This window comes from Stenella coeruleoalba (assembly GCF_951394435.1).
Source record: "Stenella coeruleoalba genome assembly, chromosome: 1".
NCBI classification, from domain to species: Eukaryota; Metazoa; Chordata; class Mammalia; order Artiodactyla; family Delphinidae; genus Stenella; species Stenella coeruleoalba.
The window spans coordinates 16,007,564-16,035,563 of NC_137169.1; the positions used below are offsets into that span (position 1 = coordinate 16,007,564).

The 28,000-nt window shown below is 37.7% G+C and overlaps 1 protein-coding gene across 10 annotated transcripts in view; it reads right to left on the reverse strand.

The window, feature by feature from the left end:
* EIF4G3 (eukaryotic translation initiation factor 4 gamma 3) overlaps positions 1–28,000 on the reverse strand; it is a 367,346-nt gene that overhangs the window by 155,751 nt on the left and 183,595 nt on the right. For 7 of the 10 annotated variants that reach the window (XM_079928402.1, XM_079928400.1, XM_079928399.1 and 4 more), the window contains 3 exons: positions 10,839–11,018; positions 9,878–9,992; positions 2,088–2,185 (listed from right to left, as the gene is read on the reverse strand). In XM_079928402.1, the coding sequence (XP_079784528.1) occupies positions 2,088–2,185; positions 9,878–9,992; positions 10,839–11,018 (393 nt within the window). Of the gene's footprint in view, positions 1–2,087; positions 2,186–9,877; positions 9,993–10,838; positions 11,019–11,940; positions 11,962–23,561; positions 23,595–27,122; positions 27,237–28,000 lie in introns of all 10 variants that reach the window. The other 3 variants (XM_079928405.1, XM_079928404.1, XM_079928397.1) reach the window with 2 other exon arrangements.

Below are 28,000 nucleotides of genomic sequence, written 5' to 3' on the forward strand. Positions count from 1 at the left end.
TAAAGATGCTCACTGCAATACTGTTTTTTTTCCCAGCAAAGACACAGAAAGATTCTAAAGGCTGATCAAGAACATAGTAGTTAAAACTTTACGCTACAATATGTGGAACCTAGAAAAATCGTACAGATGAACCGGTCTGCAGGGCAGAAATAGAGACACAGATGTAGAGAACAAACATATGGACACCAAGGGGGGAAAGTGGCGAGGGGCGGCGGTGGTGTAATGAATTGGGAGATTGGGATTGACATATATACATTAATATGTATAAAATGGATAACTAATAAGAACCTGCTGTATAAAAAAAAAAATTTATGCTACATCCTTACAATTAAATACCAAACAGCCAGTAGAAAAAATGAAATTGATCTACATGTACTAATATGGAATGACTGTCAAGATGTATTGGTAAATGAAAAGATGCAAGATACAGAACAATGTGTATGGTCTTCTTTTAATTTTTTTGAAGGCTACCTATGCATAGACATCAGTGGAGATGGTGCTATAATGGAGGTGGAGTACTTGGGTCTAGGCCTTCCATCCTAGGACAGTGCTGAAAGCCCCCCTCTGCTTGTCATTAAATCCAGACCTTATCAAGCTAGCCTTGGCTTCTTGAAAATGTCAAAGAATTCACTGATAAAACCATTTGTATCTGGAAGCTTTCCTGGGAGTAAGTCTTTATTAAGATTTCTACTATCAGCTATTTTTTCAGGTATAGAATCTTATGCTTACTATAGTTTTTTGGGTTTTTTTAAATTAATTAATTAATTAATTTATTTTTGGCTGCACTGGGTCTTCGTTGCTGTGCATGGGCTCTTCTCTAGTTGCAGTGAGCAGGGACTACTCTTCATCGCGGTGCACGGGCTTCTCGTTGCAGTAGCTTCTCTTGCGGCGGAGCACGGGCTCTAGGTGCACGGGCTTTAGTAGTTGTGGCACACAGGCTCAGTAGTTGTGGTGCACGGGCTTAGTTGCTCTGCAGCATGTGGGATCTTCCCGGACCAGGGCTCAAACCCGTGTCTCCTGCACTGGCAGGTGGATTCTTAACCACTGCAACACCAGGGAAGTCCCCTACTACAGTTTTATGTACTGTTTTACAATTCATTTATTCTACTTTCTTCTTCAGTAACATCTATTAATACCGTGTTCCATTTTCATTATTTTCTTTACTAATTTTTCTGCATTCTGAGAGTGTTCTTCAAGTCCAACATCTACCATGCTGTGTCAACATTTCCACAGCAGTTTCTCAACTGTAGTGTCATGATACATTGGCATGTCATGGTTATTATGATGTGTGCACAAATAATTTGTCTCTGATAAAAAAAGAACCAAAGTTCTGAACCTCATTAATTTTTATTAAATGAGAGTACTTGCAAGAGTATTGCTATGATCTCACTCCCACCTATTTTATTTGTGTGAATGTGGGAATCTCTTATAAACATCATTCATTTTGTGTGTTCTGATGGATAAAAGATTGCAAGCCACTCTTCTACAAAATATTCTGCAGTGCGTATTTCATATTACTGTACTCCAATTCTCTTGGGCCTGCCTGAATAGATAGAGGCAAAGTCTCTGTAATTTATTTAAAACAATTACAATACATTTTCTAAATTCTGCTTTCTGTTTCTTAAAATAAATATATTCTATAGGAAAGATTTTTCTTGCTGTCCTTAATACTATGCCCATTTTCTCTTGTGCTATTTTTCCCCTGTCAATTCATATTTGAATACAGAGCTGACTAGGACTAGAGTTAAAGGACAACAAGGATGTGAGAACCGAGCTCAAATTCCTCCCACTGAGTGAGACTTTAGAAGATTAAAACTTCCTGTTCTGGAGCTGGATGGCATGTTGTCATTTAGCATAGCTAGCTCAGTGCATGTTGAAAATTGATATTAAGCAAAGGATACTTGCAATGTCTAATTATCTGCCCATACAAATCCTCCAAGTCTAGTGGTGAGGATATAAGGGAGGAATAAAAATTGGCAGTCATTTGGGAACTGAGGTGAATAATTATCACAGCTGTGGGTAAACTTATTTGATAAGTAAATGGACATTCAATTTTAAAGTGAGAAAACTTAATGAAGATCTCTTACTGTTTTTTTCTCTCTCTTGGCTGGAGGGGGCTGCTGCTGCGTAGGCACTATGATAGGTGCTGACTGATACACTGGCTGACTTGGGTAAAAAGGCGCTCCTAAAGAATTAGAAAAGAATGAAAAAAAGCATTCAGTTATTTTGTCAACCACTATAAGACTAGTAATGGCACTGTAAATCTAGACAATTAGTTAAAAAAAAAAAAAAGTAACAGACAAAAATAAGCATTCGTCTTGCTCAGCTCTTTCCCCCAGCTCCCCTCCAGCTACTGAAGTGGTCAAGGAATGATTCCCAAACAGTCATAAGCATCTATCTTTTCTTCAGCATCCACTATAAAAACAACTAAATAAGCAACTCCTGCAGACTGCCACCAGAGTTACTGCTTAAAAAAAAATCTATCCTGGGGGCCCACTGCCTCCAACCGTGATTCTCAAACAAAGGTTTGTGTGGATATGTCTTGTGTGTGGGTTTGGTCAGGGGCAGGAGAATATATCTCATCATCTTGGGGGTTGGGGTGGTCTAATTCTTCTCCTTTACTTATGGAGAACCACTGCCACCGGGAGCTACCATTTAGGTTTGGCGAATGTCCTACTGTTGGGGCCGATAACAAGCAGCCTAGAGATAAAGTTCAACCACTAGGAATCCAGGTTCCAAACTACATTTTCTACCATTCTCAAACTCCACACCTTTGCTCTAAGCTATAACGTATTCCTATCCCTTGAGTAACATATTCCTATCCCTTGAGTACACCAATCTCTTCAACATTGTTCATGCCTATGACTGTACTGCCCTTCTGCCTGAAATTAACTTCTTCTACCTACCCACCTCAATGAATCCTTTTTAACTTTCAAAACTTTGACTATTGTTATAATTACTATTAAACCAGAGTGCTAAGAAGAGTGGTAAGAAGGGGTGAGATACTGGATATTTTTGAAAGCAGAACCTCCAGACTTGCAAATGGATTGGATGTGGGTGTGAGAGAAACAAGTATCAAGGAAAATTCTTAAGGTCTGTCTGAGCAAGTGGAAGGATGGAGGTACTATTTACTGTGCTATTTATTTATTTACTGAGATGAGGAAGAGTACAATTTAGGGCAGAAAAATCAAGAGCTCAATTTTGGACATGTAAAGTTTTGACATTCTCATTAGACTTTCAAACAGAGATATCAAGTAGGCCAAAAGAGACACAAGTCTGGAGTCGGTGAATAGGTATCCATTTTGGAATTAGACTATATGGAAGTATTTAAACCATGAGACTGGGTAACTCAGGAAATGAGTTCAAACAGAAAAGAAGCCCAAGGACTAAACTTTGAAGCACTCTATGCTGTTTATTTATTTATTTTAATAGTGACCTTTTTTTGGCGGCACTGCATTGCTTGCAGGATCTTAGTTCCCTGACCAGGGACTCAATCTGGACCCACAGCAGTGAAAGCACAGAGTCCTAACCACTGGATCACCATGGAACTACCAAGGCACTCTATGTTGTTTAGATATGTTGCACAGATATGAAGAAAACCCAGCAAAGGAGATGAATGGTCCAAGAATGGGCAGAGTGCTTAACTATGTCAAATGGTACTGGGAGGTCAATTAAGATTTAGCAAAGTAGAATTCACTGGTGACCTCGACAAAAGTTGTTTGGGTGCGGGTGGAGGTGTGCATCCTCATCTGTCTTCAGAAAATGAAGACAGTGAGTACAGACAGCTCTTTTTCTTAAAAGTCTTATAGGGGGCTTCCCTGGTGGTGCAGTGGTTGAGAGTCCGCCTGCCGATGCAGGGGACACGGGTTCGTGCCCCAGTCCGGAAGGATCCCACGTGCCGCAGAGTGGCTGGGCCAGTGAGCCATGGCCGCTGGACCTGCGCGTCCGGAGCCTGTGCTCCGCGACAGGAGAGGCCGCGACAGTGAGAGGCCCGCGTACCGCAAAAAAAACAAAACAAAAAGTCTTAAAGGAAGCAAAAAAATGGGCTATAGGTGGACAAAAATATGAAGTAAAAAAAAACACTTTTTTTTTTTAAAAGATGGGAATGAAACAATATACCTGTATGCTGATAAAACTAATCCAGCAGAGGGAGAAAAAAAGTGGTAACGTAGGAAAGAGCCAAGAGAACTGCTAGAGTAACAGCCTTAAATGGGTACATATATGATGGGTGCACAAGTGATGATTAGCCTTTAGTGGGAGAGATGGATAGCAGGCAAAGTAACAAGAAGGAAAGAAATGTGTATGAAGATAGTTAATACTGGTAAAATCCTTGGTACTTTAGTAAAAAGTCAAATAATGTAGGCTCCATTATCACTGTCATCATCGACATCTTCACCATCCCCACCATCATCATAATAATAATCCTCAAGTGGAAATTTCTCGGAAGCACTATGATTTGCAGTATCAGAACTCTGCAGGTATCAATCAGGTTTCGAGAACCAGATTTGGAAAAGAACTAAACAGGGCTGATGTAATCAGCATGACTAGGATTTGAATAAATTCAAAGACAAAAACACATTAGCTATCCTCTAGTTAGTGAGCAAAGTATTATCAAAACAGAGCTCAAATAAACAATTCTATACTACCATATTATGTCACTAGCTCCAAAACTCACAAAACAAACCCCTAAAATTGGTTTCAAATGCTGTTACACAAGCAATACAATTGGCTCACCTTGCCTTATTTTTTAAGCTAAGTGAAATAAGATCCAAAAGGTAAAACATAACTTAAAAAAAAAAATCAGATTCTTCTAATGAATCAGTTCTGCATCAACATGATTGGGGCAGAGGCTGATGTATAATATATGCACAATAAATATCAGCTGAATAAACCTGGCAGAATAGGACAATCTCAATATAGTGGGGAGTTAAACACTAAATTAGTAAAACACTTAGTCAACTATGGATCCCAGCAGAGCAGGCCTTCTGCCCTACCAAACAATAGTTTTTTTTTTTTTTAATAATCTAATCCAACTTCTTACATAGGCAGGGACATTTAAAACATTTATTTTATTCTATTAAAAATGTGAGTCACTTTTGCATACCATTTATCAGGCAAGTTACTTAATGTCTCTGGAACTCTTATTCATGGAATGAGTTAGGTCTGTCTAGATCAGGAGGCCCAAATTCAGCTTAATACCATTTATTTTGTAAATAAAGTATTATGGGAAGACACCCACAAACAACACTTTATCTACTCTCTATGGCTGGTTTCCCACTACTATGGCAGAGCTGAATGGTTTGGGTTAAAGGTGGGTGTGGGGATGGGATCCTAGTTCTGCAAAGCCTGAGATATTTACTATATATGGTCCTTTATAGAAAAAGTTTGCTGACTCTTATTCTATATCAGTGGTTCTCCTAACACCAGTCTATATAAAAGGTGCCAATGATATATGGCAAAATATATACAATAATAACCATGAAATACACACACAACTACAGGCTTGCCAACTTGAAATTTTTGGAAAGGACTGTTCCTTTTTTGAAATTATTTCAGTCTTACTCTTTTGTTCTTAAAACAGCCTTCCTATAGGAAATGATACAATAAGTAGCAGTTCGCTTTAAAAGTCTTATTGGCAAAATTTTAAATGTAATAGTCATGTATGTTTCTTCCTTTATTTTCCTTTACTTTATATTTCACTTGCCCAGGATACTGAAAGATCTGGGAACAACTGGTCTAGTCAATATTTAGATTTCATCTCATTGGCAAAACCCCAAGCACAAACATCACGCAAATAAGTTCCTGAAAGGCAGGGAGAATACCTCAACATCTACATTCCACAGAATACTTAGCACAAATGTCTTACACATTGCAGGTCTTCCAAAACCTTGCAAAACTTTCAATTTTCCATAGAAACAAAGATAAATATAGTGGTTAAATATGCAGGCTGGCACATAAAAATCAATTTATCCCATAATATACCCATAATAATAATGTATTGCCGCTCTGCAAAAATACAATCAAACTGAATTTGAGGTGCCAAAAAAGTTTCCCACCTACACACACTACGGGGAACAATGACTCCCTCAGCTCTTACGAGCTGAACAAGGTGCCCAAGCCCCCATAGAGACTCAGGAAAAGAGTGGAAAGAAGATGACAGAAGGAAAGGGAAATGACATGACAGAGTGAGAAAAAAGGAGAGTATACTGGCTTGAAGTAAGAGAGAACGGGGCCATCTACCACTGTAAATTCTCAATCTTTTTTTCCTTCCTCAACATCACTGCCACCATCAACCACATCCCTTTGCTCCCAAAACTATGTTTTTCATCTTGGGCGATCACCCTCTAGGGTTGGCCTGGAAATAATTTCAGTCTCCATGAGGTATTTCTCATGTTAACAGGCATCAAAATATTTAAGAAACACTGACAAGAGAAAAACTGAAAAGCAACACTGAGCAAATACTATTCATTAGTTATTTTTCCTCAACACTATAGAAACACTGCAAAAATTATACAGAATTCTATGATCCTAGTTACTGAAATTCAATGTAGTTAAGAATATTTTTTGAGAACCACTGTTCAAGGTTTAAACCAAGTAGGGGAGTAAACTGTTAGTATGCAGGAGTGAAGTGCAAAGTTAAGGATGAAGAACTAAGAACTCTGGTGGTGGGGGGGGGAAGCCCACCCAACTCACAAACTCCAGCAGTAGAGCAAGAAGGAACAAGTCTTGGATTCATTCCTTGCCAGTTCAGATAAAGGAAGGTCCTCTGCCCTAGAAGAAAGGACTCCTGCTTTGGAAAACAGAAGTAGGATCCCATCCCCACACCCACCTTTAATCCAACCCAAGATCAGGACAGGAGAGATGAAGAGGAAAGGGGAGGCAACAGGATCAGAGGGAAATTTAAGAAATGGAAGTGAAAAGGTAAGAGAAGGGGAGATTCCAAGAAAAGGAAATAGAAAGGGAATGTTTATGGCTTCTACACCATAAGACCAAGGCAATATAGCTGGAGGACCTATAATTGATGGGAACGATTAGATTACAACTTTTGATTCTGATAAAAACATACTAACTAGTGACAGGCTTTAAAACTAAAACATACGCCCAAATAACAAAAAGAACCTAAACTTCTATCAGCAGAGAACTAGACTATGATTTATTCTTAAAATGAAATACTATGTAGCTTGAAATTCTATAGGCAATGAAATGGAAAGATGTCCATGAATATGTCGTGAGATGGGGAAAAAAACCAGGAAGTTTTAGAACATTAAAAATAGTATGTGCCCATTTGCATTAAAAATTATTTAAAAATGAATAAAAAATATGTTTCAATCTGTTAAATCATTATTGCTTTAGGGAGTAAGGAGGGACAAAAATTGGTTATTTCAACTTTTTATGTCCTACATTATTTGTATTTTTCATCAACTTGGTTACTTTCATAATTAAAAACTATCTTAAGATCGTCTTTCTAATCTTAAGGAAACTAGGAAAACAGTGTTTTAATCTAGGTGATGAACTACCTACTCAATGTCTACTGGATCTAGGTAAGAATTTCCTGGGGAAGAAAGAATATCTATCAAAAGGAACAGACATCAACAATATCTGAGATACAACTGCACCTCAATCTATTGCTTTTTTGTAAAAATAAATAAATATGGCTTATATATAATAGAAATAAACAAAACCAAAATGTTATAATACTGTATATACACATCATCAAAATATTTCTCTACTAGTAAACTCATCTATATTGTTTCCATATATACTGCAGCGGTAGTTTCAAGAGCAAGAAAGACGGCTGGCACAGACTTATAATGATGATATTTTCTGAGTCAAAAAATCATTTATGTGATCCGTAAATAAACAGTAGACTAAAATTCAGTGAGAAACCTTTCAAAATAATTTTGTAAATTCTAAGATACAATTGCATTCCCTTTGCAACATGGATTTGAAAGAGAAATACTGTTAATTTCAGCATGTTTACTCTGACAGATAATCTCATCTTAAAGTTTTTCTATTCAATAAATTCTAGATAACAACAACAGCCAATTTTACACCTCAAAATAATTTTAATTGGATTTAAATTTTCAGAGCAAGCATCAATACAAAGGCACTAGACTTGTGTGAAAACTGTGCCTTAGCTAAGTTCAAGGGATGCACAAGTACCTCAACAGTACTGGCAATATTCTATGTTGAAGCTGGGTAATGTGCATATATTATTTTCCTTTTAAACATATGTGTAAACATGTATTGTTCTGAAAATATCAAGTATTTCTTAGTAAAAATACCACTTAATAAAAAAACCCCACTTAATACCACTTTAATAAAGTTAAATAAACATATATATTTGAGACATTTAATGAACTTTTAAAGTATATCATTTTGAAACAGCAGTTTCACAAGTAACAGAAAGGTTTTCCTTTTCTAAAAGAAGTAAAGCTAGTTAACACTTGGTTGCTTTGCCTATTTCACCTCAAAACCTAAAGGAAACCTTCTTGGGTTATTCTAATACCCATCAATTATTCTATAAAGGTTTTTAACTGAGCCACTAATCCCAATGTTAGGAAATAGTTAGTGGATACATGTTTATCTAGGGTGGGTTACCATCTTAAAAGAACAAGTTAAAATTTTAATATGTCCTTGCTGTAATGGAAAAGAGCAATGCTTACTGAATTTTTTTTTTAATAATTATTATTTTTTAAATAATTATTTTTTAATTAATTAACTAATTAATATTTTTGCTGGGTCTTCCCTGCTGCGCACGGGCTTTCTCTAGTTGCGGAGAGCAGGGGCTACTCTTCGTTTCAGTGCACGGGCTTCTCATTGCGGTGGCTTCTTTGATGCGGAGCATGGGCTCTAGGTGCGCGGGCTTCAGTAGTTGTGGCATGTGGACTCAGTGGTTGTGGCTTGCGGGCTCTAGAGTGCAGGCTCAGTACTTGTGGCGCACGGGAGTAGTTGCTCCAACACATGTGGGATCTTCCCGGACCAGGGCTTGAACCCATGTCCCCTGCATTGGCAGGCGGATTCTTAACACTGCACCACCAGGGGGGTCCCCTTACTGAATCTTAAAGTTTAACTGTTCTAGTATTTGCTGATTTTATCACTTATAATTCGCCTTCTAAGGGAAAAAAACAAGTGTGGTATGTAGTAGAAATTTACTGAATAAAATCAGTCATTTTCATTACTCCTTAGTTTAGTATCGGTTCACACACCAAGTATAAGCTTGGTGCTTGCTTCTCTACATTAAAAATACTTGTAATTTTTCAAGGCATTTCCATTTAACTAATCCTCAAAACCTCCCCATGACACAGATCTTACCAAAATTTTGCAGAAAAGGAATCACAGGTATACTGAGTTAAATTCAGTCATCCCATGTATATTCTCTAAGTGCCTACCAGTCACTGTTCTCTAGGTGCTAGGGATATAGCACTAAACAAAACAAATAAAATTCCCTGCCTTCGTGGATATTACATTCTAGTGAGAAAACATTAACAAATGTTTTGGTAAATGGTGGTAAATGCTTAGAAAAAAAGAAATCATGGAAGGGAGATAAGGTATATTTATGCATTCAGCAAAAATCCAGCAACAATCTAGGTAATCATGAGCCAGCAGCAGACATCAGACTCTTGAGACATGGGCTTTTTGCAACAGAATTACCAGCTCCTTCAGAAGGTGTCATTAACTAAATGCGTTTCTATAATATTCTTTCCTTGTAAGCCGCTCTAAAAAAAAAAAAAAGCTTTCAGGTCAGAACTGTTTGCAACATTTTATTTAAAAATCTTTCACACCACCAAACCTCACTACCTAAACTGACCTGCCAAACAACAAAATGGAATAAGCACAACAAACTAGCAGAAATTGCCTAATTTTTCATACTTACCATAAGCACTGGGGAAGTCCCCAGGTCCCGGTCCAGGATAAAAAGGACCTGGCCCTGGTGGTTGAACCGGATACTGCTGTGGGGGCCCAACATACGGAGGGCCACTATGACGGTACTGCAAGAGAGGGGTTACAGACATTTAGGAAGTAACATGAAGGTAGCTTACTATGGAAAAATAAAGGTGTGTGTGTGTGTGTGTGTGTGTGTGTGTGTGTGTGTGTGTGTGTGTGTGTGTGTGTGTGCGCGCGCGTGCGCGTGCGCACATGTATGTGTGTATAAGAGAATCATTTAAAGGAGGTAAAGCCACTTTGTTAAACACGTTCAAAACACCTGCTTGCCATTAAGATGCAATGAGTAGATAAACAACAAGGATTTACTGTATAGCACAGGGAACTATATTCAGTATCTTGTAATAACCTATAATGGAAAAGAATTGGAAAAAATGAATATACATATGTATAACCAAATCACTTTGCTGCACACCTGAAACGAACACAATACTGTATATCAAATATACTTCAATTAAAAAAAAAAGATGTAATGAGGATGGAAAAAAAAGGTGCGCCTTAGGTAAAGCCATACAGCAAATCAGGGCACAGGCAGACATCAGCTCATTGTAAAATTATTTCAGGCTGATAGCTTTCAATGACACTGAATGGTATTACTGGAACAGGTAGTTATGGACTCTATTTTAGAGCAGCTGGTTGTGGGTAAGGGATTGGGAGAAAGCTAGGATATAAAAACAATTTCTCTACCATCTTAGAAAATTTTAAGAGATGAAGAAATATCTCCTTATGATATTATGAAAAATGACAAAATGGCTTAGACTTACATCCAACAGAAAAGTTCACACGTCACTAAAAACCAAAGCTACCAGCCACCCTCCCTGTTCCCTCTGATGAGAATCTGAGTTAATCCCCACTCTGCTGATGGACCACACGGATCTGAGAGATTACTTTACCTGTGGTATACAGTACTGAGGACCCTGGGGCACTGGGTACGGCATGGGCAGGTGGTTAACCATCATGATGTGCTGATTGGCCTGATACACTGCAGTGGGTGTCTGTGCACCAGGACGAATGGAAGGACTGCTGTTCGGGATGGTAGCTCTAGGAGGCTGTATTTGAGGCCTCTGGAAAAACTGAGGAGGAGAGAAAAAAATATATATATATATTTTTTACAAAGGGCAGTATGTAAATTTTACTATCTTGAGCTTTCTCCTTTTTTCCACTTATAAAAGTCTTATCAACTTGAATTAGAAATACAACATACATAAAGAGAGACTTAATTGCCTATATCTGGGTTCACAAAAAGCATTCCACACGAGGCACAGCCACACCGATTCACGCTTTGATCAATGCTGTCACTCATTTGAAAACAGTAGGGCAGCCTCACTTTTAAAATGAAATCTCAGCTAATTTAAACTAAAAATTCCATACCATAAATTATTAGTTTTAAAATGTGTGGTAAAATATAACAAAAGGGACAGTTGGTATCTCTCTAAAAGTTGTTCTGTTGTATAAAAGCATTGCTTCTTTCATAAAGAGTAGATAGCTCATTATCAACTTATTAAAAATTAAAGTAGTCCCGTAAAAAACTACCATTCAAGTCATTTATAAAGTATTTAGAATATCAATAAATCTTGCTGGACATAAAGATTTTCATCTCAGTTTATCAAGGTCAAATTAAACTAAAACCATCTGTAGGGTTGTCACACGCTAATTGTCACATGATACGAAAAGCCTTCATTTTGCAAATAGTGGCAATCTCATACTAAACTGAACCCAATTTTGCTTTCTCAAATAGTTTGCAATAGAAGTGGAAAATCTAGACGGGCTTGAGAATGGTCTGGAAGGAGCACATCTCAAATCTTTCAAATGGTAACCAGTACTTGTGGTTGTTTATGGTTTTCACTGCAGGCTTAAAAGCCTTGAAACAATATACCAATAGTAAATTCCCACCGTGAATGCGTGTATTCACCAGCAGACAATCAATCTCACTCTAATAATAATAATAAGAGAATAGAGAAATAAAGAGGCCATGCAGAACCAGTAGTTTGTTACCTGGATGGGTCTGAATCCTCCCTTCAATTATGAAGCAAGAAAGCAGCAGGAAACAGAAAGAAAGCCAATGGAAAAGCTTATAGATCAGTAGGAAGGGGTAGGACATAGCATGCAGCTCAACAAAAATATCTTTCTATTTAGTAATAATAGGAGAAGAAAGAAGATTAGAAAATCAGAATGACAATTCTCTACTTGAGAATTCAAGGGCACAAGAAACTGAAGAATCGAATGACATTTAATCAAAAGTAAATAAATCCAGTGGCAAAAATATTCTAATAGTAGCCAAAAGTATTAACAGCTTGAAAGGAAATGTATGCTTAGTGGACAAGTACCATTGGAACTACTGATTCCTACTCTTGGCTCTCCCCCATGATATGACTCAGCATTAGTTATTAAGCATCTCTATGATCTGCTCTCCATCTTCAATGGAGATGAGAGTTAACAGGAGAAGTGCCATTTGTTGCTTTTAAGTTTGCAAAAGTCCTAAGAAATACCTAAACCTTTCAACTTTTACCAGACTCCACATGACAGAAACTTGCTCTTTTCAGTTAACCAGGTATATAAGAGGCCACTTATAGCTTTAAAATGGGGAAATATAGTAATACTCTAAAAATGCTGTCTAGCTCCAAAGTCTCTTGAGTTGTCTCACAATTCCAGACATGAGTGTTGCTATTGGTCCAAATAACTGCAAGTTTGACCTTTGGGTCCACTCAGGTCTTATCATGTCCTACTCCTAAGCATCAAGCTACCCACAGGTGGTAGGAAGTAACTTGTCATCTTGTGCTGAATTGCAAGAATTGGGATCCAGTGCCCAAGGCTCATCCCCATTCAGCCCTCATACCCCAAGGGAAAGAAAGCCCTAAAGAGAATAAGTCACAGAAAAGCAACAGACAGTAAGGTATAGCAGGAGAATGAAGTGAATGGGGAAACCAGATGGGGGAAACTACAGAGAGTAGTTGGTGAAGATGAAAAGAAAATACAAGAGGCAAGGGTGATAACATAGGAACCTGGGCTGGGTCACAATGACAGCAATAGTCTTCAAGTTATCTCCACTGACACAGTTTTGGTGACAGACACAAGAATTTCTGTCATTTGCAACCAGGAACACTGGACTAGTAAACTTTCCAGGCTAGACTTCACTTCTCCTAATTACATAGCAGACAGAATCTATTATTCATCAATGTGAGCTGTGAACACATTTCAGGAATGAACTTAACCATTTTTATAACTCGGTGTATATATCACAGGAGCCACAAAACTGTTACAGGACTCAAGGAAAGGAGGGTCATTCACCTGGCTCAACTTACTGAGCACTACTAGATGTGAGCCACAGTGGATAAAAAGATTAATTCTGTAAGAATCTTTTCCATGAACTCTAGAGGGCAGGCAAGACAAGGAGAGTACTGAACGGATACAGGTGATGATCCACTGTGGTTATATTACCAACAAATTTTGTCAGAGTACTTATTGCCTTAAGACACATGGTGTTACGGGGAGGTGAGGGGGAGAGAGAGAGAGGAAACTAGTCCATTAACTTATGCAGAACAAGAAAAATAGGCATGGGTAAAGTTTTCCCATAAATACTTCTCTCACCACTATTTTCCAACTGTTCTGCTGGAATTTTTAACCAGCCTGTCTAGAATAACTGAGATTACATTTTATTCAAGGAGATTTCTGAATAGGATAAGACTGTTTACTTAAGCTGCTCTGAAAGAGAAACAAACAAATGTTTCTAATGATACTCTTAATATCAACATACAGCCAAGCCAGTAAAACACAAAATTTGTGGTTATGTGGACATACCATATTTTTTTTTTTATAAACTAAGATTTCAGCTTTGAAGCTAAGTAGAAACTTGTATTAAACAGGAACACTAAATAACAACAATGAAGATTCATATAGTACTTTAAGCTACCAGGTACCACTCTAAGCACTTCACATATATCAATATATTAAGTTATCCTCACAACAAACCTCTAAGGCAGGTACTATTTTTAACACCACCATTAGATATATGGGGAAATTGAGGGACAGGGAGATTAAGTAACTTGCTAAAGGTCTGCCATGTGTAATTTAAACATATTCAGGTTCTGGGCCTGTACTTTTAACTGTTACACACTCTAACTCTCATGAAATGGAACACCCCTCATAATTTCAAACAAGTGACATCAGTCAGAAGAAATCTTTTCTTTTCAAAGGCTGAGGGATGTGGCAGGACGTTTATCAAACTACACTGATGGGTAGCAGATCCCTCAATCGTAATTGATTTCTGGTAAGAAAACTCCATCAGTCACCTCATGAAATTCATGTTTATCATTCAGGAAAACAAATTTCTCCTACCTACAAGATTCTAATTCTCTATCTCCCTTAGAGTAACTGAAACTTGTTCATATGCTTTTTTATCCTTGGTACATTTAACAGGCCTACTTTTACTCAACTTCACTGCACTAAGATTTTTACTATGACAGGCTATTTGGAGCTTGTCTTTCCCTTTATAAAGTACACCATCTCTCTCCCTCTCTCTCTCTCTCTCTCTCTCTCTCTCTCTCTCACACACACACACACACACACACACACACACACACACACACACACACACGAGGTTCTAATATCTCCAGGACTAGAAAAGGTGTAACGGTTGGACATGCAAAGAAATAAAAAGAAATGGATTCTCTTTTTTGTACTCCCTCCTAACCATTCAATTGTAAATATAGAATTAGATTTAATAGTTGGTAGGCACGGCAGCAAACCACAGCTTATTGAAAAGAGTGTGTGGATGTGAACAGGCTTTCCCAAACTGCTTGCAATGCTTCTGAATCCTTTTTCCTCTCCACTGAGTACTGAAGAATCATTAAAGGAATCAAACTATCCTGTTTTGGAAGGACAGTACAGGCCATTTAGTCTAACCATATACCTAAAGTTTGAATCTCTTATATGACATGCCTTTGAGGTTATGAGACTTTAGCAACTCAGGACACAGTTCCATTTCATTGTTAAATGGAGTTCTGACACTGCAAGAGTCTCTCCTTCTACTGGCTCCAAATCTATCCCTCTGTATCATCTACAGCCTCTGGTCTGACATCTATCCCCCAAAAATCACATCAAAGTCAAATCCTTCCTCTCCAGGAGTGACAAACCTCTGAGTTATCTGAAGACTGCCATCACTGCCAACTTACACATCACCATTTTTTGTTCCAAGCCAATCACCACCCTCCACCCCCTCTCCCTCCAACCGAGATTTTTAAATTCCCTAACCAGCTAACTCTTTTTTCTCAATCTTCTCCCACTGTTCAAAGTTCTCAAAGTAGAGAGCCAAACCTAAATATCCAGGTCTGCCCAGACCATACCAGGCCCTCATTCAATAAATATCTGTTGCTAAGTAAAGAAACAATATATCTCTTTTATTCTGGCCAACTCTGTTTCCATTAATGAACAAGAATCACAGGATCACAGGAGCTCTTTTGCAACCACATTTTACTACCAATTAGTACTGAGTTACAATCATCTAAAATTCTTTAATATTCTTTATATATAACCTGGCAGTAAGTCATGCTCTTCATTTCTGTGTGTACTCTTATAGTTGTGTTTTGAAGTTCATATAGGAATCTAGTGTTTTATTCCTTTGAAAATTTATCTGGCTAATTTCAACCCATCACTTCAGATTACACAGATTTTTTTTTTTGGATTCTAAATATATCATGCAATATCAAAACTACATGACCGGGCTTCCCTGGTGGCGCAGTGGTTGAGAGTCCACCTGCCGATGCAGAGGACTCGGGTTCGTGCCCTGGTCCGGGAAGATCCCACATGCCGTGAAGCGGCTGGGCGCGTGAGCCATGGCCGCTAAGCCTGCGCGTCCGGAGCCTGTGCTCTGTGGCGGGAGAGGCCACAACGGTGAGAGGCCCGCATACCGCAAAAAAAAAAAAACAAAAAACAAAAAAAACTACATGACTATCGGCAAATTTGACAGGCATGGCATTAATCCAAGTCACTGATAAAAGATGCTGAAACGGGACAGGTAAGGAGAAAAGAACCTTGTACAACGTATCATCTCAAAACTGGATTTCAATCTGTTTAGTCTTTTATCTTGCAATGGTCCACTAGTATGCCAGGAAAACAGCAGAGGAAGATGACAGCCCTCATTTGAGGTGGTACTTTGGGTAGCTCCAAAGGGCTAGGATACATTTAAAACAGAAGGTGAATTTATAGGGTACTTAAGATTGCTGACCTTCACAGAAACACTCTAGAAGCAAGAAGGAAAAAGTTACCTCTTGGAAAATTCTTCTAAAGACGTAGTAATTATAGCTTTACCAAAGTTTCCTGGCCAATAACAATGGTAATAAATGCTTTATGAAGATGCTGTTAATTTTTTTTTTTTTTTTTTTTTTCGGCCGTGCTGTGCAGCTTGCAGGATCTTAGTTCCCCAACCAGGGACTGAATCCAGGCCCTGGCAGTGAAAGCACCTAGTCCTAGCCACTGGACCACCAGGGAATTACCCAGATGCTATTAATTAGACTATATCATTTTCTCATGACTTTGCTCTCTCGAATCATCAAAAGACAAAAATATCTCTAAAAAACTATATAATAACCAGAAATTCTTTGAAAAACACCTATTCATTTTCAATAACCAGGAAAAATCTTATTCAATCACATTAGTTCTTCCTATGTCAAAAACCACTGAGTACTTATTAATTTGCAAAGCAATAAAAACCATATGAAAAATATGTTTCTGAAATCCCTAGCTTTTTGCATATATAGTTCAACCTACTGGAGGGGTAAACAGTAAGAACCTCAATTAAGAATTTGTTAGGTTGGGAATTCCCTGGTGGCACAGTGGTTAAGAACCTGCCTGCCAATGCAGGGGACACGAGTTCGAGCCCTGGTCTGGGAAGATCCCACATGCCGCAGACCAACTAAGCCCGTGCGCCACAGCTACTGAAGCCCGCACTCGTAGAGCCTGTGCTCCGCAACAAGAGAAGCCACTGCAATGAGAAGCCCGCACACCGCAACGAAGAGTAGCTCCCGCTCGCCAAAACTAGAGAAAGCCCGCGCACAGCAGCTAGAGAAGACCCAACGCAGCCAAAAATAAATTAATTAATTTAAGAAAAATTTTTAGGTTAATATCTTTTAAAAAAAATTAAGTACTTAAGAAAAATGTTAGTGCTATGATTTTCTGACAAGTTAGAAAGGGACAAGTAGTAAAGAGTCCATATAATGGGATATCATTCAAGTATCAATCAGATATTCTGCTGACTTACAACAATTTATAATGAAGGTTATTCATGTAAAATTCTTTGTTTTCCTGCATGTAACACATATTATCACATAATTTAGTTTCACTAAGAATTAGGAAATGTAAGCCCTATAGCTGAACTGTCCAACAGGTAGCCACTAGCCACATTTAGTTACTTAAATTTAATTTAATTTAAAATTCAGTTCTTCAGCCACAATGCACAATTCAAGCACTCAATAGTTACATGTGGCTAGTAGCTACTACAGTGAACAGCACAGATACAGAAGAGCTTCTTCATCACAGAAAGTTCTATTAGACAGTGTTACCGTAGAGGATTATGTCAGATGGAGGAAAGAAACCCTTAAGGATTCTGGCAGGAAGAAGAAAGTGTTCTATCAGATCATAATGCAGAGTCTGGGAAACAAGCATCCTTGGAGAACACTTCATTCATAGGTAAAAATAGCTTGGGAAAGGGGAAAGGTAGGCTGTCTCACTGCTAAAGGAAACTGACACTTATCAAGGGCCTATTATGTGTCAGGCACTGTGACAGGCTGGTACTTTTATTCGCCACAATACCCTTAGGAAACATTGTTATTATAACACCTCAATATAACATCATTTGTAAGCATATTTTATCCATTTCACAGATAAGAAAGCTGAAGTCCAAGGTTAGTCTGCAGAAAAGGTTAGACTGAATCCCAGTTATGCCAACTCCCAACCTATATTTTCTTCACTGTCTCTGCTGCAATCCTACAACTCCTTGTGAGAAAGGCACCAGATAAAACTGCCCATCACTAGCCTACATCAAGCTCTGAAAAATACAAGAGTTCTGGTGATGAGACTGCATAGATGCTTGGCCAGATTTCCTATCCATTAAATGCCAGGTCCTGATATGCCAGGTCTGGCCCCAGAGGCAAACCCAAAGCGTTCATTTATTTTATTTTCCACATCTAAGAAAATGTCTAGAGCAATACAAATATTTCTCTACCAAGGACTAGGACTTCAAATGTAACAGCACAACTTGGAGAACAGAAACCTTCAGAGGTCATAATTGGAGGGAGGGGATAAACATAAGCCAGCTGTTTCTTTTTTTTAAATCTTTTTGCAAAAAGAACCAAACTACAATAGGAAAACATGCATAGTTTCAATGCCTGCCCCAGGTAACATACTCCTTGATGCCAAACACTGTTTTTTTAAGAAGCTTATTATTTGTTTAAGCTAAATCCAATTAATTCGAACATTATGTGAACTAAAATCACATATTAACATACTGCAAAATGTTTTTGTTCCACAAACACTTTAAAATACCAATTCCCTGGTTTTCCTCATAATGCAAAGACTATTCAGCCATAGTGTGTAACCAACGCTTGCTATTTCTTGTGAAATCCAAAAGTAAAATAAGGACAGGAACATAAGTAACTTTAAACCACAATTACACAAACTTCAATGACCAAAGACATGAAGTTAGTAACACAAGCCAGATCTACATTATACCAAGTCACTTGTTTTAATTCTGGGTGTACGTTCTGTTCTTTCAGTTTCTAATTACCTTGGGATTTTCAAATATCAGAATAAAAATAGTTGACATATTTCTAAAGCCAAGAGTGTTCTGCAACACTAAGTTATAGTGTTATAGTATAAAATAACTTAGGACTACTTTCTTTTAGTATAAAATAACTTAGGACTACTTTCTTTTACCTTTGAAGAAAACTGTATTCTAAGCTAAAGCTCTCTTCAGATTATAAAATGCAAAAAGAATAGAACATCCTTATTAATCTAAAGAAACCCTGCAAAAGCCAAAAATTAATTGTACCAGGAAGATGATGTGGCTGACATAATACTAATTAGAACTTGATATCCCTGACTTGAGGGACTCAAAAAGAGCCCCGGTTGGCCACACATAAAGATCATCTAAATAAAAGCAGTTCCAAGAAACATACACATCCTATAGCAGTTTCTTGGTTGTATTAAACTAAAAACGTTTACCATCTAAAATCTTGTTATTTGTCTCATTTCAATTCTGATAACTTCATTTTACAAAGAAAAAATATATAGGTTCTAGATTACTAGATTATTAGTTTTCTTTTCCCAAGCAATTACCTTCAAATAGCTCATCTAAATAACTACTGATTTTTTTTTTTTTTGCATCGTTTTGCCAGCTAAAAATTGGCACCTGTCATCTGCCTCTACAAGGATTAAATCACAAGCTGCTGCAGCCGCTGACCTTCAATACACACTGAAAGGAGTTCAGGGTGGAGATCAGGAATGAGGCCTTCTGTGCTCTGGGGAAAAACTGGCAGAACAGGCCTTTAGATAGATATTTTCAGGAGAAGATTTTATGAGCCCAATACTTGCATCTCCTCATATCTAGAAAAGCACTAAAATCATTCATGGTGACGTCTGCTCCTCGTGACTAGCAGTAACCTTCACGAGACTAGCAGCAACATTCTGCAGAAAAACGTGTGCTTGATTACATGTACTCCTCCTTCACCAAAATCACATATATAACTGACCTTCCCCCCCTCTACCTCTTTGGAGGAGTTTCTCAGAGCTATCTGAGATGCTGTCTCCCAGGCTACAGCCCTCATTTTGCCCCAGATAAAACTGCACTTACAACGCTCACCTTGTGCATTATATTTAGTCAACAGTTTATAGAACCAATTGTTACTAAACATCCACGAGAAGTTATGTATTTACTATGGGACTTTAGAATCATCAATCATAGGAAACATCATCCAGCATCAAATTATTTTGTAAAAAAACTAAGATCAAAGCATGAAAGGACATATGATTGGAAAGGTAGTCACTGATGAATAATTTAATAAAGGAGAAATGAGAAATCTATTCACTAATTCTAACTAGTCAAGACTAACTCTAACCCTTGATTTAATTCCTTCTGGCCAAAGCAAACAGCCGTAGATGAAAAAACCATTTGGGCCTTCAACTTTGAGTCTTAATCACAACAAACTAAAAATATCCCAGGACAAAGATGTTTTCCCTTAAAAAATGTATTTTCTGTATACCACTCAACTTTTGTTATCAACTGTATTGTTTTCATTATGCAAGCCTCTATATGTCTTGTTTTGTATTATGAGCATGAATCCATGCTTCTCCATGAACCTCTTAGGGTTTAGGTCTCTATCTGGCTTAGGTTTGAGAGGAAGATCTCTTAAATACAGACTTCGGCCAGGGATTCTTAAATGGGAAATAGCATCACCTCCACAGAGTGTATCTGGAAATGTAGGAAGGTGTATTTTGTTTTGTTTTTTAAATTGTCACTGGGGGAATTCCACTGGCATGTATGGCCCAGAAGTTGCTAAAGGAACTGCAATATACAGGGCAGTTTTTCATAACTGGTTATTCCATCCAAAATGCCAATACCAACTCCACAGGGAAATAAGCCGAACTGGCTCCTACATTCATGGATACAAGACAGCAAACTCTTCCTAACAGTGTACTCCATGCTGTTCCACAACACTGGTTCAACTACATGCTGCTCAGCAGTGTCACTTCAACCACACTCTCCCCTTCTCTATTTCTCCAAGGTAGCTACTGCAGAAGCCTGAGCCAAGGTTATGTATTTCCTTATTCACTCAATTCTGTGAGGTATAAGGAAAAAAATTTTAATTGTATTTAGGAAGGAAGAATACCAGAGTAAAAGCGGCCAGCTAACCGAAGTTTTTGTATCCAAAAGCAATGCTCTGGATTTATGCTGCATCTCAAGAACCCATCTTCAAGAACTAGCGTGGGGCGCTTCCCTGGTGGCGCAGTGGTTGAGAATCCGCCTGCCGATGCAGGGGACACGGGTTCGTGCCCCGGTCCGGGAAGATCCCACATGCCGCGGAGCGGCTGGGCCCGTGAGCCATGGCCGCTGAGCCTGCGTGTCCAGAGCCTGTGCTCCGCAACAGGAGAGGCCACAACAGTGAGAGGCTGGCGTACCGCAAAAAAAAAAAAACTAGTGTGGGTTTCTTGCTAACAGATAAATAATAAATATATATACATATATAGTTCTACTCTTTTAATGGTTGAAACATGCTGTAATTTCACAGCATCATCCTACAAATTAATGAAGGATAATCTGCCAATACTTTTCTTTGAGACATATTACACGTGAAAAATGATTTCAGCATAGAAATTAACCTTTTCTCAGTAAGATTTCTTACAGTTTTCCTTGGTTGTTGGAATTAAATAAAGACAAAATGTATCACAAACCTTTAGGCTCAGAAGAAAATTTTAAAAAATAGATTTTCCCGGGCTTCCCTGGTGGCGCAGTGGTTGAGAATCTGCCTGCCAATGCAGGGGACATGGGTTCGAGCCCTGGTCTGGGAGGATCCCACATGCCGCAGAGCAACTAGGCCTGTGAGCCACAACTACTGAGTCTGCGTGTCTGGAGCCTGTGCTCCGCAACAAGAGAGGCCGCGATAGTGAGAGGCCTGCGCACCGTGATGAAGAGTGGCCCCTGCTTGCCGCGACTAGAGAAAGTACTCGCACAGAAACGAAGACCCAACACAGCCAAAAATAAATAAATTTTTAAAAAAAGGCACACCTGGTATTCTTAAAAAAAAAAAAAAAAAACGATTTTCCCAAAGATGACAATATATAAAGGCTTAAACACAACTTCCCTATCTGAGGACCACTGCAACTGAACCCAAGTAATAGAAACAGCCTTATATGAAGGAGCTCAGAAAACTTTTTACTGAATCACTAGTTTCTTTTTACTCTGCTTCTTGAACAGACATCTTCCAACTTTCTGTCAGGAGTAACTGGCTTTACCCCTGACTGAAATGTAAACCCTGCCTTTTTTATGGCCCTTGACTAGATCTGTTACCAAAAAAATGTGTAATCAATCTTTTTACCTAAGAGATTATCTATTTTTTTAATTATTAGTAATCTTATCCCCTAGATTCGTAGTATATGTCACTCTGCTAATCATTTTATTTGTATTATCTCATTTACTCTTCACATTAGTCCTGAGATGGTATTGATACTGTCCCCATTTTACAGATGAGAAAACTGAGGCTGAGAGCAGTAAGTAGATTGCCCAAGAACACGCAGTTAATAAGGAAGAGTTAAATCTAGGTCTAGCTGACATCAAAGTCCAAGCTCTTAAAGTATTTTAACTATGCTATCTCTATCGAGTAAAAGATACCCCTGAGTTTTCTTTATCAAATCCAAAGAATTGCCATCCTTTTCATACAACCACCTCTGAGTTCTCCTGCAAAATGCCTTTAACACCTCAGAATCTGCTTGGCTTTTACATCGTCCAAATTGGAAAGACTGTATTTTGAGAAGTAGAGCTTTGTATTAAATCACTGCTAGATAATGAAAGGCTTCAATTAAACAATAACCATTTACTCAGTAATAAGAATTCTAAATATGATACCACAGGTAAACGCTGGTAATATTCCTCTCATTTTATCAAACCATACCAAGTTGCATGACGATATTAAAAATAGCCAACCCTTCCTGGCTGCTTATTTTATGGTAGCTGACTTACATATATTATCTGTGATGGAAAGGGTATTTACCCCATTTTACATATGAGGAAACTGAGGCTCAGAAAAAGAACTGCTTAACTCAGCTGGTAGGTTACACAGTAGACTGGTAATATAAACCCAGATCTATCAGATTTAGAATTTAGTAGGCTCTTTCTACTACAGAATGAGAAAATGTTTCAGAACACTTTGGGGAAAAAAACTCTGCAAGTCTTTTTCTTTCTCCCAAACCATCCCTTCTAGTATATTCCTGCTAAATAAACTAGTGTCTGCATATACATTTTTGAAATTTTAATTTATACAATTACTTCATTTAAAAGAACAAATAGGCTAAAAATATTAAAACTAAATAAGGTATCTATTTTCTATATATCCTAAGAATAAAGATAATTCTATGCAGCAAATGAATGTATATTATAGTTAATGAATCTGTTATTAGGTCTAAGTTAGTAACTGAGATTAAGTGGTTTTAGAAATACTAATGCTATTTTATACACATCAATACAGGTTACATCAGGATGTTAACAGAAAACCCTTAGAATGTTGCCTATTCCATTCAGTTAAATTTAAACTTAATACAGGTATCCACAAAATCTGTAATGGCTTAATATATCTAAACATTTTCAAGGTCCTCTAAATTCAGAACAATTATTTTTTGGAAAGTAAAAAAACTCTATTATTTTTAAACTGTGTAATAAACAGAAGGAAATTGGTTTGTTAATAACAAAATGCTGTGAAATACAAAAAGTACTGCATTACCTCAGACCGAAGCTACTCTGGAAAAGACTGGTTTGAGTGGGTCCATGGAATGGCAGCATTCTAAGAGTCAGAAACTACTAAAGCCCCCACCTATTAGTTAAGGGTAATAGTGAAGGGGCAAGGGTACAGTACCTGATGATGGGCAGGTCGAGGCCCCGCTGCAAACTGAGAAAAGGAGGGAAAACAAACACAAAAGGAAAGGCACAAAGAGTCAGAAACACCACAACAAAAACCAAAATGTCACACATTATGCCAAAAGAAATAAAACCCACAAGAAAAAAAAAACACAAACAGTCAAAGCTTTGCTGCAGGACAGTGACAGACAGGTACTGAGAGTCAAGAGGTTAACACCTCTACCAGAAATAGTTTGCCATTTATCAGCTGGGAGAGAAACAGCTAAGCTGTTAGGCACATAAAGGTGCTTCTCTGATAGGAATTTTTTTAAACCCTAAAATAAAACAAAAGAAAGTTTGAAACACTAAGTGGTTATATTAAGACAAACATATGAAAAGTCAACTATGCTTATGCAACTGATATAACTAGAGGGAATGAGAAATGCTTTTATATTACAAGAAATAGCCAGGAGGTAATTATAATGTCCAGCAGGAAATAAAGAATGTAATAGGATGGATTTCAAATTTACTTAAGTTAAATGGATATCTCACACATGAAATGGAAATTTCAGTATCTTCCTTTGTTTCTTGGAGTTAAAGATTAAAATTTATCTATTATAAATATATAAGCATATATAAATATATATAAAATATATTTATGATCTATAAATATATGCAAATATATAAATAATTATATATATTTAAATTCAATTAACTAGTAATGTTTAATACCAGGCATATGAAAGCGAACAGTAGTAAAGAACATCATTCTGTAACATTAGTAATCAAAGCGGTACTATTATAAGCTCAAGAAGAAAAAAAGAGTAAAAGAAGTCAAATCTCTCAATTACTATTTATACACAACAGCACAAGACTGTATACATGTACCTACTGCTATCTGATATTGAGAATAAAAGCCAAAGAAAACCTAACTTCTTAGCTAAATCACAGAGTACTTGAAAGCGGGTAACACATATTCCAACTCTTACTTTCACTAACTTAGAATGGAAGAAAAAGCTTTTTCACCCATCAAATTTTAAATACAAAATCTCTAAGATCAAATAATTCTTCATCAGAGCAAAACTGGGCTTCCAAAGTGATTTTACTAAAAAGAACAGAGGAATTATTCGGGCCCATAGAGTCATGTACTGGCTACCTACACATTAACTACTGAAACGTTAACCACCCTCTTTAACAGTTAACAGAAAATATTTAGCGAGCAGTTTTGAATGCAAACCTTAAAAGGATTTTACTTAAAACATTTAAAAAGCTAAAATACATATTTTCCTTCCGTTGTTTGAGCCTTCCTTCCGTTAGCTCATTATAATGGGTTATCCAGACTGAAGATGAACTAAGAAACAAATCCTCATACTCAGAATTTAAGTTACCCACAATAGCATATGCAAGAGATTTGGAATTATTTCCTCCACTGCCATTACTTAATGTAAACAATTTTCAAGAAATTGCAGTGGGTCACAAGCCACAATGTAGGAGATGACTGAAGACAGCTCTATCAAGAATTTACCTTAGAAGCTAAAATGTATACCTATTATTTAAGTAATGAAAAGTACCTTAACATATTTTGAAGTTATTCAATACAACTTAATGAGCTCTCCATGACCTGTACGATTACAGTGTGTTAGCTAGCCATTAGATCTGCTAACAACCACTGTAAAATAGTTTTTCAGAATGATGATAATGGCAGCTACTGTTCTTGCAGAACATTTTCTCTTCCAAGAAACTGATGTCTTATATTTTCAGTTTTCCAACTATGAAAAGAACACAGATCAAACCTCTACTATGGACATTAAGCTTCAAGAATAGGTTAACACCACCCAGGTGGTATTAAAGTGGGAGGGTAGAAGTGAGATGTTTCTTCATGACACTTTTGAAGGAAATAGGAGAGAAGGGCCACGTTAAAAAATTAACCTTAGTACAGTAGTACCTGTCTTATCACTGTTCCACAGAAAGGCCCCATTTCTAAGGCTCTAAAATAAAAGTTGAAACTTTATATATTTGGAATGTTCCAGTCAAAAGAGAATTTTCTATGAGCAAGAGGAGTACCTTATAAAATTACACATATATTAAAAAAAAAAAGTTAGTGGGAAAGTACCCTAGTCTATTTTGCACTAGTCACCATTGGCTATTGAGTTTTTCATTTGTAATGACAATAGTCTTAATCCTATGGGTAACTGTAAGCAACAGAACAAACTGTAGTCGCTGCTGGCTCATATTAAAAATAGAAACTTTTGTTTCTTTTTCTTTTTTTTTTCTTTTTAAAGAGGGGTCTTTAAGATGGTGAGGACTGTAGATATTAAGGAAAGCAATCTTCTGTGAACTTGGATCCAACGTTAATGCCACCCACTCACCCACCCACCCACTCACTCTTCTGTGCACAGTTGGTAACTGAGCATGGCCAACATATATTGATATAGCTTTGGCACTTAGCACCACAGAATATAAAAATAACCAATGGTTACAGGTTACTGCAAAAGCCAAACTGTCCCCCTCTCCCGATTAAGCATTCAATAGTTTCACTATTTTGGAAGCTATTTAAAAAAAAATTACAGTTTAAAGAGTTCCAATACAATCAGAAAATGGAACATATAGGTAGCTTATCACTATTTTTTTTACTTTTAAACAAGACTTTCAACAATATAAATTTAACTAAGATACTAAGTATCAAGTAGAAATACAGGCACAAAGATCACCTCAAGGAGGGAGGGGGGTCACTTGAAGCCAGTTGGATTGCAGAGGCAGCTGTCCAGGGAAGAACAGAGAAGCCTAAACTGTGCAATTGCCAATGGCCCATTAATGCAGAAATAGAACGGAGTAAGCTTTAGCTGCTCTACAAAGCCATGGAGAGAGTCCCTTCCTTAGTGCAACAGCTTACCTCTCCTCACCAGTTGGGATAGCTGTGGGATGGATGAGACTAGACTATGGCAACTTGGGATGTCAGAAGAAATGCAACCCTGCCAAATTCCAAACCCAACTTCACCCTCCCAGCACCAACACAAATGAAGCAAAGAAAACTGGACCCAAAACAACAAGCAAGAGTAGTGTGGGGTCTGCTAGTCTTGCACTTGTTTTGGGATATGTAATGGAATGTTATGTGTGTGGTTTTTAGTAATGAGGGTGGTAATGGTCACTAGCAGAGCAGATGGTAAAAATTGCATAGAGGATAGTGTCTGAAGAGTTTATGACCACAGAAAAATGGCTGACAACTATAGACAGTTTTCCCCTTGATATTCAATTATAAAATGGAAAGAGGGAAAAAGAAGCCTTGAAATTTATCTTTTAAAATCAAATTCATCTGAAAGGGATATCCCTCTTCAAGTTTAAAATAAAGAAGAATCTAAACCCCAAATTACTCCTGTCTAATTCCCAATAGAGAAGACCCACCCAATTTGTTATTCTTTTCCCCACTATGCCTGGCAAAAACTGCCATGCTAGGTTAGACTTTCAGAGAGGAAGCAATCAGTGCATTTGTGTTCATCAGCCAATAAATGGATGTGGTCAAAAATAATGAGTGCCAGAGGCACCACTGCCTGCAAGAAGTACAGTTTGTTATATTGCTTACAATGCAGTATTTTATCCAGCCTCTTCCAGCCAAGGACCTGTAAACGGGAGTCTGTTCCAAAACCTTCCTCCTCTTCCAGTTGTCTGTGCAATGTATTGGCACTGTTCTGCTGGGCTGTCAAAAAAACTGGTTTAGAGATGCAGCTCTTCAGTCAGGTTTTGCGCCAGTTCTAACCATGTAAATTTAATTTTCTTTTATTTTTCCCCAATAATTATAAAAGGGGTAAAGGGGTAAAAAGGGCCATAGAATCCTTTGCAATAAGAGCTTACCACAACGTTCCATGTTTAATGATTAGAACTGGGGCCTATCTAAATTAATCTGGTGAGATCTCAGGCCCATTCCCAGTAGTCAAGTGTCCACATTCCCAAACCACTCTCAGAACAAAACTTGCATCAGACATCTTGTTGACCATTTCGGCAAAAAAACCCAAAAAACAAACAAAAAAACCCAGACAAGCAAACGGCCAACTAGGACCAAAGTTCCACCTCCTTAGAATGGTTCCACCCCCTGGGAAGAACCAGGATCTAAGAACAGTATTGGAGAAGAGGGCAATAGGGAAAAGGAAGGTAGGAGGAGGATAAGAAAGAGATTACATTTTGGTGAAGTCTGTGATCTCCTAGTTCTTTGAGCAATTCTATCACATATTTCAATATTCCTAAATTCATGCATAAAACCAAATGAACAGGAGCTAATGCAATGAAATATTCCTGTACTACAGGCGAAAAAGCAAAGGTGGAGAACCAAAAGAAGATCCCTGTATTCTGAGGAAAACACAGAGCTGAGATACAAGTAGGGGTGTGAGAGACAATGTGAGATGTTACAGAAGCACCTTCTAGCAAAAACTAATCATGCAGGGCAGGAAACAACATTCTAAGGAA